Below are 16,168 nucleotides of genomic sequence, written 5' to 3'. Positions count from 1 at the left end.
GGCATTCTTCACTCCTGCTTTGCCCATAGGTATATCGTCATGCCAATAAATACATTTATGCATGCAAAAACAAGTTTTCTGTGATAGAAATATGGTTTGGGACATGTAAGAAAAAAAGGCTTTTGTATGTATAAGTCTGACTTAAATACGTAAATGGGATTTGGACCCGGTATATTTGGGCACGGTCACCAGTTACCCTCTTTATTTTGTGTTGAGAGACAGTTTCTCACTGCTGGACTCCCTTTTTAGACTTGAACCACATAATGGCTCTGAGACACTGACCAATAAGAAAATATAGGGACCATGGAAACTCTGAGAAGAAAACATGTTATACTGGAGTAGTATTCTTAGGAAACTAAAAAGATTGCATTTAGGTTTATATAGTCTCTGAAAATATTTAGTTAGAAAGATACCTCAGACATGCTTGTATGTCTTGTTTATAGACAAAATCTCAATTTCTACCAATGGCAGAAAAAGGAACAGGAATAACAGCAGTGGCCTGTAATTTTGATATTGTTGGGTCCTACACATGGCTCTTGCCATCTTACAACAAGAATAGGGGAACCTGTCTGTGAATCTTGAAGTACCAGAACCTCACTGCAGCTCAATGACAAGCTTTCCGATCTGTGAATTGTTTCAACCCAGTGGTCTCATCTTTAGACTAGTGGGCTCGTCCACTAGCAAATACCTCAACAGATGATTTATTCCAGAGCTCAGTAAACTTTGTTTACAAATCAGAGATACAGAAAGGAAATGGAGGCTCAACAACTCCGTGGACTCATGGGCACTATTTAAAAGTTAGCTGTGGCACTATACATTGGATTTACTCGTTGCCATAGCCCCCTGTTCGCCACCTCCTCTCTACATGTCCCCTATTTTAGGTGGTCTTCTCCATCACATCACCTTATTGCATGCCCCCGCAACCTCCCAAAATCTTTGTGAAGACCTCACCTCTCTCTTTTCCACAAAAAGTAAGATATTTTATGAGGAAATGAACCTCTACAGACCTAACTGTTCCTTCTCTGAAGCCAGGCATACTGGTTTCCAGTCCAATAACATTGTTAAGCTCCTTCACACATCTCAAAACAGTTCCTTGCAACCCTCAATTGTCTCAAATCTCGCCAGCCCCAGGGACGATCGTGGTCTCCCTCCCACTCTTAAACTGCTAGCCCAGGCAGTTTAAGAATGCCATCAATGCTTCCCTCAACTCTGGAAGAGTGACAAACTCAAGTACACAACATGTATATATATTATCAGACCTCAACTAAAGAAGGCAACCCATTACCCAGAAGACATCAAGAATGACAGGCCCTTCGCTCTGCTTCTAACCTTTACCAATATCATGAAATGCTTTCTAGCTAAGCAACGTGCAGGCACTCTGGAGACTAACAAGTTCTTAGAGTGGATCCAATCCAGCTTTCAGACTGGACATAGAACTTTGCATAACAGTTGTAGTAACTCTTGCCTTCCTATGCAACACCAGAGATTTTTGGGCCCTGCTGTCTTCCTGCTGGTTGACCAGTCCACGGCCTTTGACACAGAGGACTATAAAATATGTTCCAATGGTCAAGCTTGGCAGAAACAGCTCTGGACTGTTTCATCTTCTTCCTCCAAGAATACACACAAACCATTTCCTTGTCTGTGTTTCACTGCAAAGAAGAGCCAGTTAGACATGAGGTCCCACAGGAAACAGCCCTGTCCTCATCATCTTCTACTTCTATGTAATGACGCCTGGGAAGTTGTTTAGGAGATATTGTTTCCAAGTGGCGTCATATGCTAATGAGACACAGATTCTCCTTAAGTTCAATAACTCCATGTCAAATGTTAGTTTACACATCACAAAATATCTAATAGCGCTACAAGACTGGGTGGCTTTCTACTTTGCCAAGCTTAATAGCAGTAGGACTGATATTCTGATGACTCTGACTGGTCCCTCCTCCTAGACCATTCTTATGACTCCCACTTCAGCAGTAAAGGACCTTGGGCATGGCTCAACCACAACTTGTCTCTTAATGCTCGATAAAAAAAAGCTTGGGCTGCATGTTGTCTAGTGCTCAGAACCGTGGAGAAAAGTATTCCTTTTCTACCACATGGGAACTGGGCAACGCTGATAAGGATTCGGAATTTGGCAGTGTCACTAATCTATGGAAATCTTATGTCTCTGAATCACTTCGCTCTCTAAAAGGGCTTTCTTACATTTGTTGAATACACTGGACCTTCCAACAAGGACTCCAAGCTGCTTTCTTCCCTGCTTCCCCCTCAAGATCTCTCAGAATAGGGTCCTGCTCACTGGTTGTGGTCCTACACCACTGCAGGGTCTATTGTGGGAAAACATCTTTCAGGATCCTTAGGCGTAACTTTGAAATGACCTTCACATCTACCAGTCTCAGACCAATTTCACTACGCGTTTTGTAAAGAGCTGAAAACTCATCTGGTTGGTTAATGATTTCCTGGTGTCACAACCACTCCTCTGTCTCTCCTAGTTTGTTTTAGTCTTTCTCCTAGCACCAAAACGCCTGTAAGTGAAAGTCACAATTTTGAAATGAATAAATATAAATAAACATCTTCTAAAAGAGGTGGCTTGAAATGCATTGGAGAAACCTACTGCGTCAGCAGGAACCTGGGGCGCAAGTACTTCTTGGATAAGACAAAATTTAAAAGAGACTGAGAAGGCTCCGTACAAAACAATGCTCAGACACACTAATGCCCATTCATGTCATCCATATCCCGCATTCCTGTGAGGTAAAACACATAGTTGTAAATTGTTCAGCTGGTGGCAACTTTGAACGAGCAGTAAAGCCACTGTTACTCAAACATAAGGAGCAAATAACGTGCTTTAAGTTTGAATAATATCTTTGAAAACTATAAATATACCATTACCTGTGTTTCTTGATCAAGACACATTCTCCTCCATCCTGAGGGTCTAGGTTATATATGTAGAGATGCCCATCAGATGATGCAACCAAAACACGTGGTAACTTCTGAATCCTAGAGGTAAGTTGAAATGCAAAGTGGTAACTTTAAGACAAGTTGAGAGGCATTAAAAGTAAACTTCCAAAACACATGCCTGCGATAGACTAGCACCGGCAGTTCAGATACCTGAATCCCAGTGGGTTGACACCATTCTTCACTCAATCATGTGCATTTTCGAATTAAAATTAAGTTGTTACTTTACTGCAATAACGTTCTCCAGGGTTGCTATCTTCTCTAGGTTTATGTGCTTGGCATATTATACCAAAGTGCAGGAGGCAGAATCTTGGAACTCCTTTGAAAACTTTTGAATAAATATTTGACGGGCCATCACTATTATTGGGACAGGCTCAACAGCAATTATTTTGTGTTTCGGATTAAGATAAGGCTACATCTGAGCATACAGAAGACATCCATATTGAAATTAGTTGTTATAGACAAGAAAAATGTTCACTAGTGTTGGCTCTACTATAGATTACCATATTCAGTATATTGAAAATCAGGGTGAATGTATCTGGAGCTTTGTTCTGGTGTACATAGTGCTGACAGTGCCATGCCAAGAGAAAAGTAGAAAAAAACAGAGTTAAACAGAAAAAAGGTTTGTTGAAGACTGAGAATGAGTGCTATTAGTGTTGTCTGTGTACCGTTACAGACACAGACACTGAATACGTCCGTGTTGCGATCCTTTTGATATGATGTAGTCTGAGGAGCACCTTTCCTGAAGAGACATCCAGACTTTATGCCTTATTTGTCAAAACATTGTCTAATGTTTCATAGGACTGACTTCTTGAACTATAGGACTTCAAGTGAGCTGAGGATGAGTGACGTAAAATGTGAGGTCACGAGAAGTGTATGATGGGGCAGCAAATTATAGTTAGTTCAAGCGTATTTCAGTGATTTTTGTCAGCAAACAAAGGTAGGGCAGAGTTATTGTAGAGGTAACACTTAGCAAAGCAGGGTAATACCAGGCTGCTCAATGTATAACGGAGGCCACTAAACAACTTAGGACAGGAGATAGACAAGAACAAAGTATGATCAAAGTAAGAGGTGTACTGGTATATGAACAAGATGTCTCTTTTAGAGAAAGCCCTTGGGACTGACACCTGCAGAGTACTCTTAACAGCAGTCACACAGCAAAGTCATACTGGGGGCTGCTGTATAGAGACTGTTGTACTCAGTCCAAGGTGGACCAAGACTAACAGCAGCACTGAGGCAGGTAAGACTCAAAAGAACCTAGGCAACAACAGATGTCTTTCCCTTACCTCACTGAAACTGAGACCAAGCCAGAGGTCACAGTGTAAACTGATAGGGTCTGCAACAGAGAGTGGACCGAATTTGGAATGGAACAGAAAACCAGAATGGAAGAATAATCAGAATATAGGTCAAACAAGACAACAATCAGGCAAAAAGAAAAACAGGACAAGGAGTTATGGGCATGGCTTCATAAATAAGAAAAAGAAGACAGGAATCAAGAGTAGGCTGTACCCAATAGGCATTCGAACAAGTAAAGCCCCATTGGCACAGGGAACTGAAACTAAGATTTAAAGCAAGGAACTTGAGGCTCTACCAACAGGCACTGGAACAAGAAATGCCCAGTTGGTACAGGGAAACTGGAACTAGGATTTAGAGCAAGGAACTCGAGGCTGTACCCAAGAGGCACTAGAAGATGAAATGCCCTGTTGGTACAGGGAAACTGGTACTAGGACTCAGAGCAATGAACTCAAGGATGGACACAACAGGCACCGGAACAAGTTATGCCCTGCTGGTACGTGGGATAAACACAGGAATTCAGAACAAGAACAGAGATTCATCAGAACAAGGAAAATAAGGGAACCGCTGCCAACTCAGAGAGAACGAGGTCTGAAGCCCAAAAGTGAAAACAAAAAAATCAAGATATCAGGCTAGAAAGAAAGGTGAGACTAAGAAACAAGAAAAAACAAACACAGTGCTGCTCAGGGCAGCCAGAGGAAAACAGGACACTGCAAAGGGCATTAGCAGGAATCTGAAACTCCTCTCAAGGTTTCAAGGAGTCAGTAGTACAGGCAACTGGAGAAGAAAGCAGGAGCATCCAGCAACAACAGTGGAAGCATAAGTTCTGAATGCAGAAAAGAGGCTTAAATCCCTCCTCCCAGCTCAGAGCCACACAGGGTGATTGGAATTCAGAACAGGTGTCAGCATGCTGCAGCACAGTGCAGGTGAGAACAGACAAAGTCCCTCCTCCAGCTCTCTGCCTGACGGAGGGCACAAAGGTTTCAGGAAGCAACGATTGGGCAGAACAAAAAATCTGGAGTGGAACATGGATCAGACCATTTTTGGTAATATAACAGGGATTCATGCAAGGGAGCACATGGGCTTGCTAGAAGTGGTAAGCTACACTTTTAAGTATAATAAGATTCACCCAAACTGTTCTTTACAGAGCTCATGGCCGGGCAAGGCACACAAGTACCATAATGCATTAGTGGTAGATAAGTAAACCTTGCAATGGAACCTGGAGTGGATCTGATTTCCAAGAGGGTTTGAATACTGAAGTTCAGCATAGGTTCCAAATTAGTATTCATGATGGCAGCAGGCACACAGAAAGTCCTTACGTAGCACCACCCGACGGTAGGACCGCAGAATCTTGACATTTTTTAAAAGTTAGCTCATGTCTCATTACAACAACTAGCATACCGTTAACCGTTTTTTTTAGTGGATAATATATTTATATGGTATCTAAATGTTAAGTTATGTATCGGGATCAATGGTGGATTATAGTAGGCCATTGCCTACAGAAGCTTTTCCTATTCTAAACCTTACTATTTTCAGCCAGTTTAAAAGTATAATGAAGAAAACGTACCTTTTTTTGTACAATTTAATATGTAACTTTTATGACCTATGGTCGAATAAAGTATATGATGATGATGATATATATATATATATATATATATATATATATATATATGTTTGATGGCATGAGTAGCTGCAGATAAACATGCTATGTATTGTCTTTTCGGAGTCACGGCTCAAGTGACTCCTCTCGGTTACAGTGCACATGGGCATCGACTCCATTGTTAGATTGTTTTCTTTCCACTGTCGGGTTCGGACGTGTTTCCTCTCGCTCTGAGATTTCGAATCGGAAACCTTAGAAAACTCATTTAATCATCGGTATTGTTTCGATCGCGTTCCATCTAGCCTCAAACCGATAGTACAGTCGGAATATAGATTTTGCCCTTCTGGGCGCGTGCACCCGACCCATGCCTGTTCGGGCCTACCACGTAGAAGCCTGATGGACTAGACTCCATTTCTATTCTGCCCTCGGTGCCACGTGAAGTTTCCCTATACAGACCGACACCTGGTCTGTAATCTGTGTCTTTCTCCGGACCACCAAGAAGAGGATTGTGAGGCCTGTCGATCGTTTCGATCCAAGAAGACTTTGCAGGATCGGAGAGCCAGAAGGTTAGAGATGGCGTTAAAAAGTACAGAGCATCTCGACGTCATGGAAGAACAGGAGCAGACAGCAGTCTCCATCCGAGACACCGACTCCGAGCAAGAATCGGAAGAAGATAGGCCCTATCACTGTTGGCCAGCACATCTGCCCCTACGCCCACATACAAAAAAAAAACGAAGGCCTTGAGTACACCACTGCCAGAAGGCCATGATTCAACACAAAAAAAAGACCGACCTTCAGGTTCGGTGCCGAAAAAGGCCACTCCTCCGTCCACTTCGGAGTCGAGTAAATCGGTAAAAAGTTCTGCCTCGGACTCCAGTAAGCGTCCTCACTCCTCGGAGTCCAAGCTTCAACATCCTGTTTTGGAACCGAAACAGCTGACTCCATTTTCAGGACCAAAAAAAGATCCAAACTTCAGAACCCAAGAAATCTTCTTATACAGAGGAACAAGGACTTTCGAGCTGCCTCAAACAACGTTTGAAGCCAATGCAGGAATCTTACAGACCTTCTGATGAGGACACTGAGATTCAGCCCATACTGCAGTTTATGGATGAGAGACAATCCAGAATCCATATACACAAAGAGACTGGCAGAATTGTTACTGCACCTCCTTTGAAAACTAAAAGAAAGCTGACTTTTCAAGAGGAATTAGACTCTGTCCAACCACAAGCAAAAATGTACAAGCAAAAGGACAAGCCAGTACCTGTCCCTACTTCTCCTCCTCATTCACCACAGCTTTCTTTATCACCTCCACACACTAGTCCACCACCGCTGCCTTCACCAACGCACTCTCAGTACTCTCATGGGGATACAGTGCATCCTTGGGATCTATATGACCCAGATCCTATTCCAGATAATGCTCCTGACTTATACCCATCCAAGGCTTCTCCACCAGAGGACACTACTGCATACACGGAGGTTGTTTCCAGGGAAGCTGCTTATCATGGGGTGCTTATGCATTCTGAGCCCAGAGAGGAGGATTTCTTGTTCAACACTCTGTCTTTCACTCACTCTAGATATCAGTGCTTTCCCATGTTGCCTGGAATGGTCAAACATGCAGACCAAATTTTTAGTGAGCCAGTCAAAGCTAGCGTATATAGACAAAAAGTACAAACCTGCTCCTACAGACCCAGACTATATCATACACCAAGTTCCTTCAGATTCAGTGGCGGTGAGTGCGGCTAGAAAAAGGGCTAATGGCCAATCCTCAGGGGATGCTCCTTCACCTGATAAGGGGAGTAGGAAGTTTGATGCTGCTGGCAAGAGAGTTGCCACGCAAGCGGCCAACCAATGGAGAATTGCAAATTCACAAGCACTTCTTGCCAGATATGATAGAGACTACTGGGATGAGATGCAAGAACTCATTCAGCACCTCCAAAAAGAGCGTCATAAGAGAGCACAACAGATCATAGAAAAGGGACAAGGCCATAAGTAACAACCAGATAAGGTCTGCCTTCAATGCTGCCGATAGAGCCGCAAGGAGTATAAATACTGCCATTACAATAAGGAGGCATGCATGGCTACGCTCTTCTGACTTTAAACCAGAAATCCAACAGGCAGTACTCAACATGCCTTTTGACAAGAAACACTTATTTGGGCCTGAGGTCGATACGACCATAGAAAAGCTGAGGAATGACTCAGATACTGCCAAAGCAATGGGAGCATTATACACGTCACCGTATAGAGGCACCTTTCGCAGACCACAATTTAGGGGCGGATTCAAACCACAATCTTCTGAAGCTTCTACCTCCCAGGCAAAGCAGGGACAACAGCAGCAACAATATCAGAGAGGGGGGGTTCGGGGGTCATATTGAGGCCAATATTTTAGAAACAGAGACAAGTTCCAAGCCTCAAAACAAGCCACTACACCATCCAAACAGTGACTTCTTTCCCACCCCTCCACCCCACATATCTCCTGTGCGGGGAAGACTACATCAATTCCAATCTCATTGGCAAAATAACACCACAGACAATTGGGTGTTATCAATTATCCGCAATGGCTATTGCCTAGAATTAATCTCCACCCCTCCAAACATTCCACCACATTACCACAAATTGTCCCCAGAACACAACGTTCTGTTGCAACAGGAGGTACAATCACTACTACTAAAACAAGCAATAGAATTGGTCCCACATTCTCAACAAGGAACAGGAGTATACTCCCTATACTTCCTCATTCCCAAAAAAGATGGCACTCTAAGGCCTATCCTAGACCTCAGGCCTCTCAATCTATACATCCTGTCAGAACACTTTCACGTGGTAACTCAGCAGGATGTCATTCCACTACTACAGAAACAAGATTACATGACTACTTTAGACCTCAAAGATGTTTATTTCCATATACCCATCCATCCAGCTCACAGAAAATACCTCAGGTTTGTCATAGCAGGAAAACATTATCAGTTCAAAGTTCTGCCATTTGGCGTAACAGCTCCAAGAGTGTTCACAAAATGTCTAGCAGTAGTAGCAGCCTACTTAAGAAGGCAACACATTCACGTCTTTCCATATCTAGACGATTGGCTGATAAAATCAAGCAATTTTACAAAATGCCAACAATACACTCAGTACGTAATAGAAACCCTACATACACTAGGGTTCACTCTAAATTAACAGAATTCTCTCCTTCAGCCAGTAAGTACAACCTTACCTAGGTTCTATTCTAAATACTCAACAAGCCCTAGCATATCCAAATACACTAAGGATACAGGTTTTCCAAAATCTCATCCTACACATACAGCCAAAACAACAATACACTGTAAGATTTATCATGAAGATTCTAGGAATGATGGCATCTTGCATAGCGATAGTACCACATGCAAGACTCAACATGAGGCCTTTACAACAATGCCTCTCACAACAATGGTCTCAGGCACACGGTCAACTGCAAGATCCAGTGTTGATGGACCGCCAAACACACACGTCCCTTCAATGGTGGAATCTCAGCAATCTAATGAGGGAGCGGTCATTTCAAGACCCTGTGCCTCAGACCACAATAACAACAGACGCATCAATGATAGGTTGGGGAGCTCATCTCGATAACCATACCATTCAAGGGAAATGGGATTCCAAACAGAAAGAATTTCACATGAACTATTTAGAATTATTAGCTGTGTTTCTTGCCCTAAAAGCATTTAACCCCCTTCTCAAACACAAGATTGTTCTGATAAAAAACAGACAACATGATGACCATGTATTACCTCAGAAAACAAGGCGGGACACTTTAATCTCAACTGTCCCTACTAGCCCAGATAACATAGAAATGGGCAATTCACAATCACCTTCATCTGTTAGTAGAATACATTCCAGGAATACACAATCAGCTGGCAGATCTCCTAAGCAGAAATCACCAACAAACACATGAATGGGAGATTCACTTTCAGGTACTTCAAAAGTACTTTAAAAAATGGGAAACACCAGAAATAGACCTATTCGAACAAGCGAAAACACAAAATGCCAAAACTTCGCATCCAGACACCCACATCCCCTATCCAAGGGCAATGCTCTATGGATCAATTGGTCAGGGATATCTGCTTACGTTTTTCTGCCTATCCCACTCCTTCCCTTTCTGGTCAACAAACTACGTCAGACATCTCTGACCATGATACTCATAGCCCCAACATGGGCATGTAAACATTGGTACACAACACTCCTAGACCTGTCTGTAGTACCTCATTCCAAACAAAACAGATTTGTTAACACAAAACAAAGGTCAAATCAGGCACCCAAACCCCAGTACTCTCAATTTAGCGATTTGGCTCCTGAACTCCTAGAATTTGGACACCTAAAACCTCCATTAGAATGTATGGAAGTGTTCAAGCAGGCACGTAAACCTACTACTAGACAATGTTATGCTAACAAATGGAAATGATTTGTTTACTACTGTCAATCTAAAAACACGGATCCACTTACAGCATCAATACAAGATATTGTATGCTACCTACTTAATTTGCAAAAATCTAATTTGGCTTTTTCAGCCATCAAAATTCACCTTACTGCAATATCTGCATACTTACAGACTATTCAACACACTTCTCTATTCAGAGTTCCTGTTATTAAAGCCTTCATGGAAGGATTAAAATGCATTATTCCACCTATAACACCACCTATTCCTTCTTGGAATCTAAATATCGTACTTATCAGACTCATGGGCCCACCTTTTGAACCCATGCACTCTTGTCAAATTCAATTTTTTGCATGGAAGGTTGCCTTCCTCGTAGCGATTACTTCATTATGAAGATTTTGTGAAATACAAGCAATCACTCTTGAGGAACCTTTTTTCCAAGTACACAAAGTTGTACTTAGAACAAATCCTACATTTCTCCCAAAAGTAGTATCCTTTTCACATCAACCAAACAGTGGAATTGCCAGTCTTCTTTCCACAGCCTGACTCAGTTGCAGAAACAGCCCTCCATACTCTGGATATCAAAAGAGCTCTTATGTACTATGTAGATAGAACTAAAGATTTTAGGAAAACAAAACAACCTTTCGTTGCTTTTCAGCAACCACATAAAGGCAATCCTATCTCTAAACAACAGTTAGCAAGATGGGTTGTTAGATGCATACAAACATGTTAGATTAAGGCAAAAAGACAATTTTTGATCACACCTAGAGCACATTCTACAAGAAAGAAAGGTGTGTCTATGGCATTCTTAGGAAACATACCAATAGCTGATATATGTAAAGCTGCCACATGGTCTACTCCTCATACATTTACAAAACATTATTGTGTAGATGTATTTTCAAAGCAACAGGCCAAGTTGGCCAAGCTGTCTTACGAACACTATTTCAAACAACTTCAACTCCTACAGGCTAGCCACCGCTTATTTTTGGGAGGATTAACTGCTTTGTAGTCTATGCATAGCATGTGTATCTGCAGCTACACATGCCATCGAACGGAAAATGTCACTTACCCAGTGTACATCTGTTCGTGGCATGTAGTGCTGCAGAGTCACATGCACCCTCCCCGGAAGCCTGTAGTTGTTTAAGTTTATCATTTGTACATATGTAGATACATTTACATTTGCATGGACATCTCTTTATATTCTTATACTCTATCACACCTTCCTTCACCCTTTGCGGGGAAACAATCTAACAATGGAGTTGATGCCCATCACACTGTAACCGAGAAGTGGAGTCACTCGATCATGTGACTCCGAAAAGACTTCTTCGAAGAAAAACAACTTTTAACACTCCGAGCCCAACACTAGATGTCGGAAGAGATATGCATAGCATGTGAATCTGCAGCATTACATGCCACAAACAGATGTACACTGGGTAAGTGACTTTTTCCATATATACATATATATATATTCATTTTTTATTGACACTTCGGCAGAACCTGAGGCACTGATCATGTAACTATGTTTCCCTAAAAGTAAATAAGCACACCATATAAGTGAAACCTTGAGAACATTTGCTGAACATTTACTCAATTTTCCCAGATACATGTAGGTGTAGTGGGTATACCCTACTGTTTTTTTGTTTACATATATACATTATGGTATACCAACGAATTAGCATTGGCCTGACAAAGGTTTTCAGAAAAGATTAGTAAAACGTTTAAATTGAGTGAAGTGATCCACGCCTGCATACAAAAGTGGGCAATTTTACCAAAAGTGCCTCAGTGCAGCCTTTCTCCTCGAGGAATGTTCCCTGGGATGACGGGACTCTTGACATTTTGAAGAAAACTAGATAAAGGCCAAAAACCACTGAGCAAAAATATATTTAGATCTGCCGAGGAAAAGCCTGCTTCTAACACATTGTTGTTAATAATTGTTCAAATGGAGCAGTTAAACTGGAAAAAGAAAGCTTGAATAAAAAGAGTTGACTTAAACGAAAACCAGAAATAATCTTATGAATAAAACTAAGCTGTACACTAAAGGCACTTCTGCCTGAAAAACAAGAAAAAGATCAACAGTGCATGAGTTTCAATAAATGATCTAGCAGGCTTTGTAATTACAATTAAATCTCTTTTCCAGGAAGTGTCTCCCATAAAAGATTACGTTTACTATCCCAAACAAAGCCTACTCAGGCTAAGGGCAGGTGCATGCCTGTGTTGAATTCCTTATGACCGCTTGTTTATTTTGGAGCAGTTTCACTGCAGGCGTTCATTTTTTTTCTCATTTTGTAGCTCTAAATATAAATGTGGTTTACGGATGTGTTGTGCAGGTCGCATTCTTTGCTGCTCCTCTCTCCGTGTAAATAAATGTTACCCATTCACAGCTCCTGGTGGTACTCGGTTACGCAGGAACATCTCAAATATATTTAAGTCTGCTCCTGCTTTTGGGGCGAACATTTAAGTCTTAAAAGCAATGAAGTGGAGAAGATATGTATCTTTGTAAGAGTTTGAGCATTCAGCTCACATGTGATTTGGTACTTCATGGCCAGTGGGCTCATGCAGGTTTGTGCAAAGGCAGCTACTCTAAGTTATGGTGTGCATGTAATGGGGTGGGTTGACAATTCGTAGGCAAACCTGCACTAATGAACTCATCATCCAAAAATGCCTTTCCCCAATGGAAACATATAGCTTGAATTCTCTCCTGAGCCCCAAGACTGCAAGAAACACTGAAGCACTAACATCCACTGGGATGAATACCCTGCAGCACAGGTTTGGGTGAGGTAGTGGGGGTTAATCATGGGCTTCTGGAAATCAGGAAAGGGCTGAAAACTCACTTCTTCAAGGAACATTCCTCCCCCTCCCACACACAACTCAGTAAATGATTGTGGATTGTTAGGGTTCCCAGTTTTATGTTTTTTGTTGTTTTTTTTTTTTTACATTTCTATCTGTATTTCTCCATATTTATATTTTAGCCATTTTATTGGTATTTATCCGTAGTTATTTTATGTTTTGAGAGTAAATGGTGTGAAATGGTATATATCGACATTTAACTGACAAACATGCACTCTTACTTTTATGCCTGTCCCGTTATAGCAAATTAAGCAGCCAAATATAACAAGACACTACACTGACATGTACATATTAGCACTGCATACAATTATATATTAACATGCCTGTATTTAGGGGAATCTCATCCTGTTTTTAAATCCATATGGTGCATATCTACTTAGCAGCTGGACTGGAATTCATGAAAAGCGACAAGGCGAGTCACTCACAAGAAACACAATTTTCTGTATTTCTCCGCTTTTGAAAATAGACACTTTTAAGAAGTAGAGTGCTTTCTGCCTGTATTTATCTGTGAAAATCAGTAAAAATGAAAACGGCAAGCCTTACTTGTAATCTTCACCATTGTCCCTATAAAGTTCTTTGTAGTCCTTCTCTAGGTTTGTACACAAACCCACACCTACGTACGTATGTGCATTATTCTGCAGTTTGAGTTGCACCAAATCAACTGGCACTCGGAGTTCTCACTGCCCTTTTCACTCACTGAATTCACACTAACACAGTGAAAAAACGTACGTGGCTAAAGTGCAGACGTTCTTTTGATCGGAGAAGTTTAGTCGAACTGTGGCAAAGGCGCGATCCTGATTCATCATGTCTGAAACTTGAGTCGGGAGGTAGTTGGTGGCCGCCATTAACATCTTACCCATGTATCCTGTCCAAGAAGGAGACTCGTCCAAGCTGCTGAAAACAGTGACATGAAATGAATGATTCACACATCGCCAACAGCATTGATAATCTCTATGATGCCAGGTTACTTTCAACTGAAATTAGAGGTGCGCTTAAGAATTTAAAGAAATTTGCAATAATTTAAAGGAATTTCAACTACTTTTGCTGACTTACCATCTCAGCACTGGGTGCACGCGTCTCAAAAAAAAAAAAAAAAGTTATATATCGAGACCTGCAACTTTTGAGGAGTGAAGATGTACGATATTAACTCACAAAGTTTCCATAAGTAGGCATGGAAACCTGCCACTGCCTCGTGTTTCCAAGCACAACTCTGGGTAACATTTGTGAATTCCAGTTTTGCATGCCGAAATATGCAGGTGTATACTTACTCATGTGAAAGAACAGCTCCGCATGTGCAAGTGATTTGCTAGGTTTCTTTCTTTTTTATCCAAACTGAAAGCGTTTTTCCTAGTGAAGAAACCCCTTCTCATATGCTCCCATCAATTTAGATGTGTTCTTTTTCCCTGTCCACGTTGGAAAGGGCCCTGGGGTCCCTAGTGCTTAATTTATAAATAAAATCGTGCCGGTGCTCAGAGCTCTCCTCTGAAACACGCAGCTGCTGCAATTACATGTGCGAGCAGGGAATACTGAGGCAGCTAATTCTGAAGCCATCTCGGGCCGCTTCAATACATTTAAAACCACTCCCTGCCCCTTCAGCCCACTCATGCAGCTTTCTGCTCTCTCCCTTTGTAACGCTTTTTCGTTTTTCCCTTCCTCCATCTTTCCCAAAGTGTCTTTTGCTCGCAGCAAATGCATGAGGCAGAAGAATAAGCGCCGGCCCTCAAAAATAAGTGCCGGTGCTCAGCACCGGAAACAACAAGCACATATTAAGCACGGAGGGTCTCCTGTTCTTGTCACGAGTAAATTCCAACATTTTCCAGAGTGGGAAGTGGTTAGAATGTAGTGAATATCCATCAACATGTACAGATTTAGGTGTGCATGCACTCACCTAGGATTCCAACCCTGAAATGCCCACTCCACTAAATGACTTTACAACTGCAAAACCAATTTCTGAGATTTCCAGAAGTTTTCTAACACTCATAAAAACAGGTATTTTGGTTTAAACTAAACTTGCACGAATAACTTTAAGAGTCATGCCCAGTGATAATCTCTGCGGTTTTATTTTAGAAGCATACACTGCAACTGTCCTTGCTTCCTTTTTAGGTTAAAAAAAAAAAATGGATATAATTGTAAACCATCGTTAGGGTAAAACTATAGAAAGTGCCGGATGCTGGGGCGCGTACTTGAATAACCTAAGGAAATAGACTTAGCTAGTATTGCATGTTCCTTATCTTAATTTGTTGACACGAGTGCCACCCCGTGGTCACCTTTAGCCATGATTTGTTACTCTATAAAACAAATATGCTTCTAAACCATCACTTTATAAACTATGGGATTTTTATCGACGGAAAAAAAACGACTGGAGACAATATTACAATGTTGTTGCAAGTTGTTTGTTTTCTTGTTTTTTAGCAAAAAAACAAGTTGCCCTGCCCTAGAATCTTAAAGAACCGCTGATGTTTGTGAGGGGCGGGAATAAGACACGGTATTGCTAGCACTAAAGAGTTGAATTTATCCTACGGCTGTCAGCGGGATGCGATCTCTGTGGGAAGATACACTCTGAAGTCAAACCTGTGTGCAGTGTTACTTAGAGTGTGACTGCAGTGCTTGCAAAGGTGCAGATCTGCCCGCCAGGGAAGCTAGTGCAGAACACACTGCTTGAAGGATGAAGCCAATCTCTTGTTCCGAGCTTATAACCTGCATCCTGGCCACCTATGTTCATGGTGTCTGGCTCAAGACGCTCTCGCCTACAGCGCTAAGCTTTCAGAGGAGAACAGTGTACTCAAATCTGGAACATGAGAACCAGCACTTGCTGGATGGGCTTCCCAGAATGCAGCACCAGAGGTATGGACTCGCTTCATACGGTGTCATTAGTTGCACACCAAGTTTCCCATGGTGTCAGCCTTGCATAAAGCTTCCTTTTGGTGTATACCCGACCTCTTTTTGTCCTAGCATCCAGATTTTCAAATCAATCCTGACACAGTCTTCCATTATTTTTATCCTCAAACAAAAACATGATACGGTCAGTACTGTTTTTGACAGTCTTAATGTTGAATTTCGACCATGCGCCAATACTCTAACAA

At 41.7% G+C, this 16,168-nt stretch overlaps 1 protein-coding gene across 2 annotated transcripts in view; it reads right to left on the bottom strand.

Moving 5' to 3' along the window:
• WIPI1 (WD repeat domain, phosphoinositide interacting 1) overlaps positions 1-16,168 on the bottom strand; it is a 188,648-nt gene that overhangs the window by 29,988 nt on the left and 142,492 nt on the right. The window contains exons 9-10 of one of the 2 annotated variants that reach the window (XM_069199848.1): positions 13,815-13,979; positions 2,881-2,988 (exon numbers count right to left, since the gene is read on the bottom strand). In XM_069199848.1, the coding sequence (XP_069055949.1) occupies positions 2,881-2,988; positions 13,815-13,979 (273 nt within the window). The remainder of the gene's footprint in view (positions 1-2,880; positions 2,989-13,814; positions 13,980-16,168) is intronic. The other variant, XM_069199849.1, reaches the window with a different exon arrangement.

The sequence above is a fragment of the Pleurodeles waltl genome, chromosome 7 (genome assembly GCF_031143425.1).
Source record: "Pleurodeles waltl isolate 20211129_DDA chromosome 7, aPleWal1.hap1.20221129, whole genome shotgun sequence".
Lineage (NCBI taxonomy): Eukaryota > Metazoa > Chordata > Amphibia > Caudata > Salamandridae > Pleurodeles > Pleurodeles waltl.
This window is presented reverse-complemented; position numbering and strand designations above follow the sequence as displayed.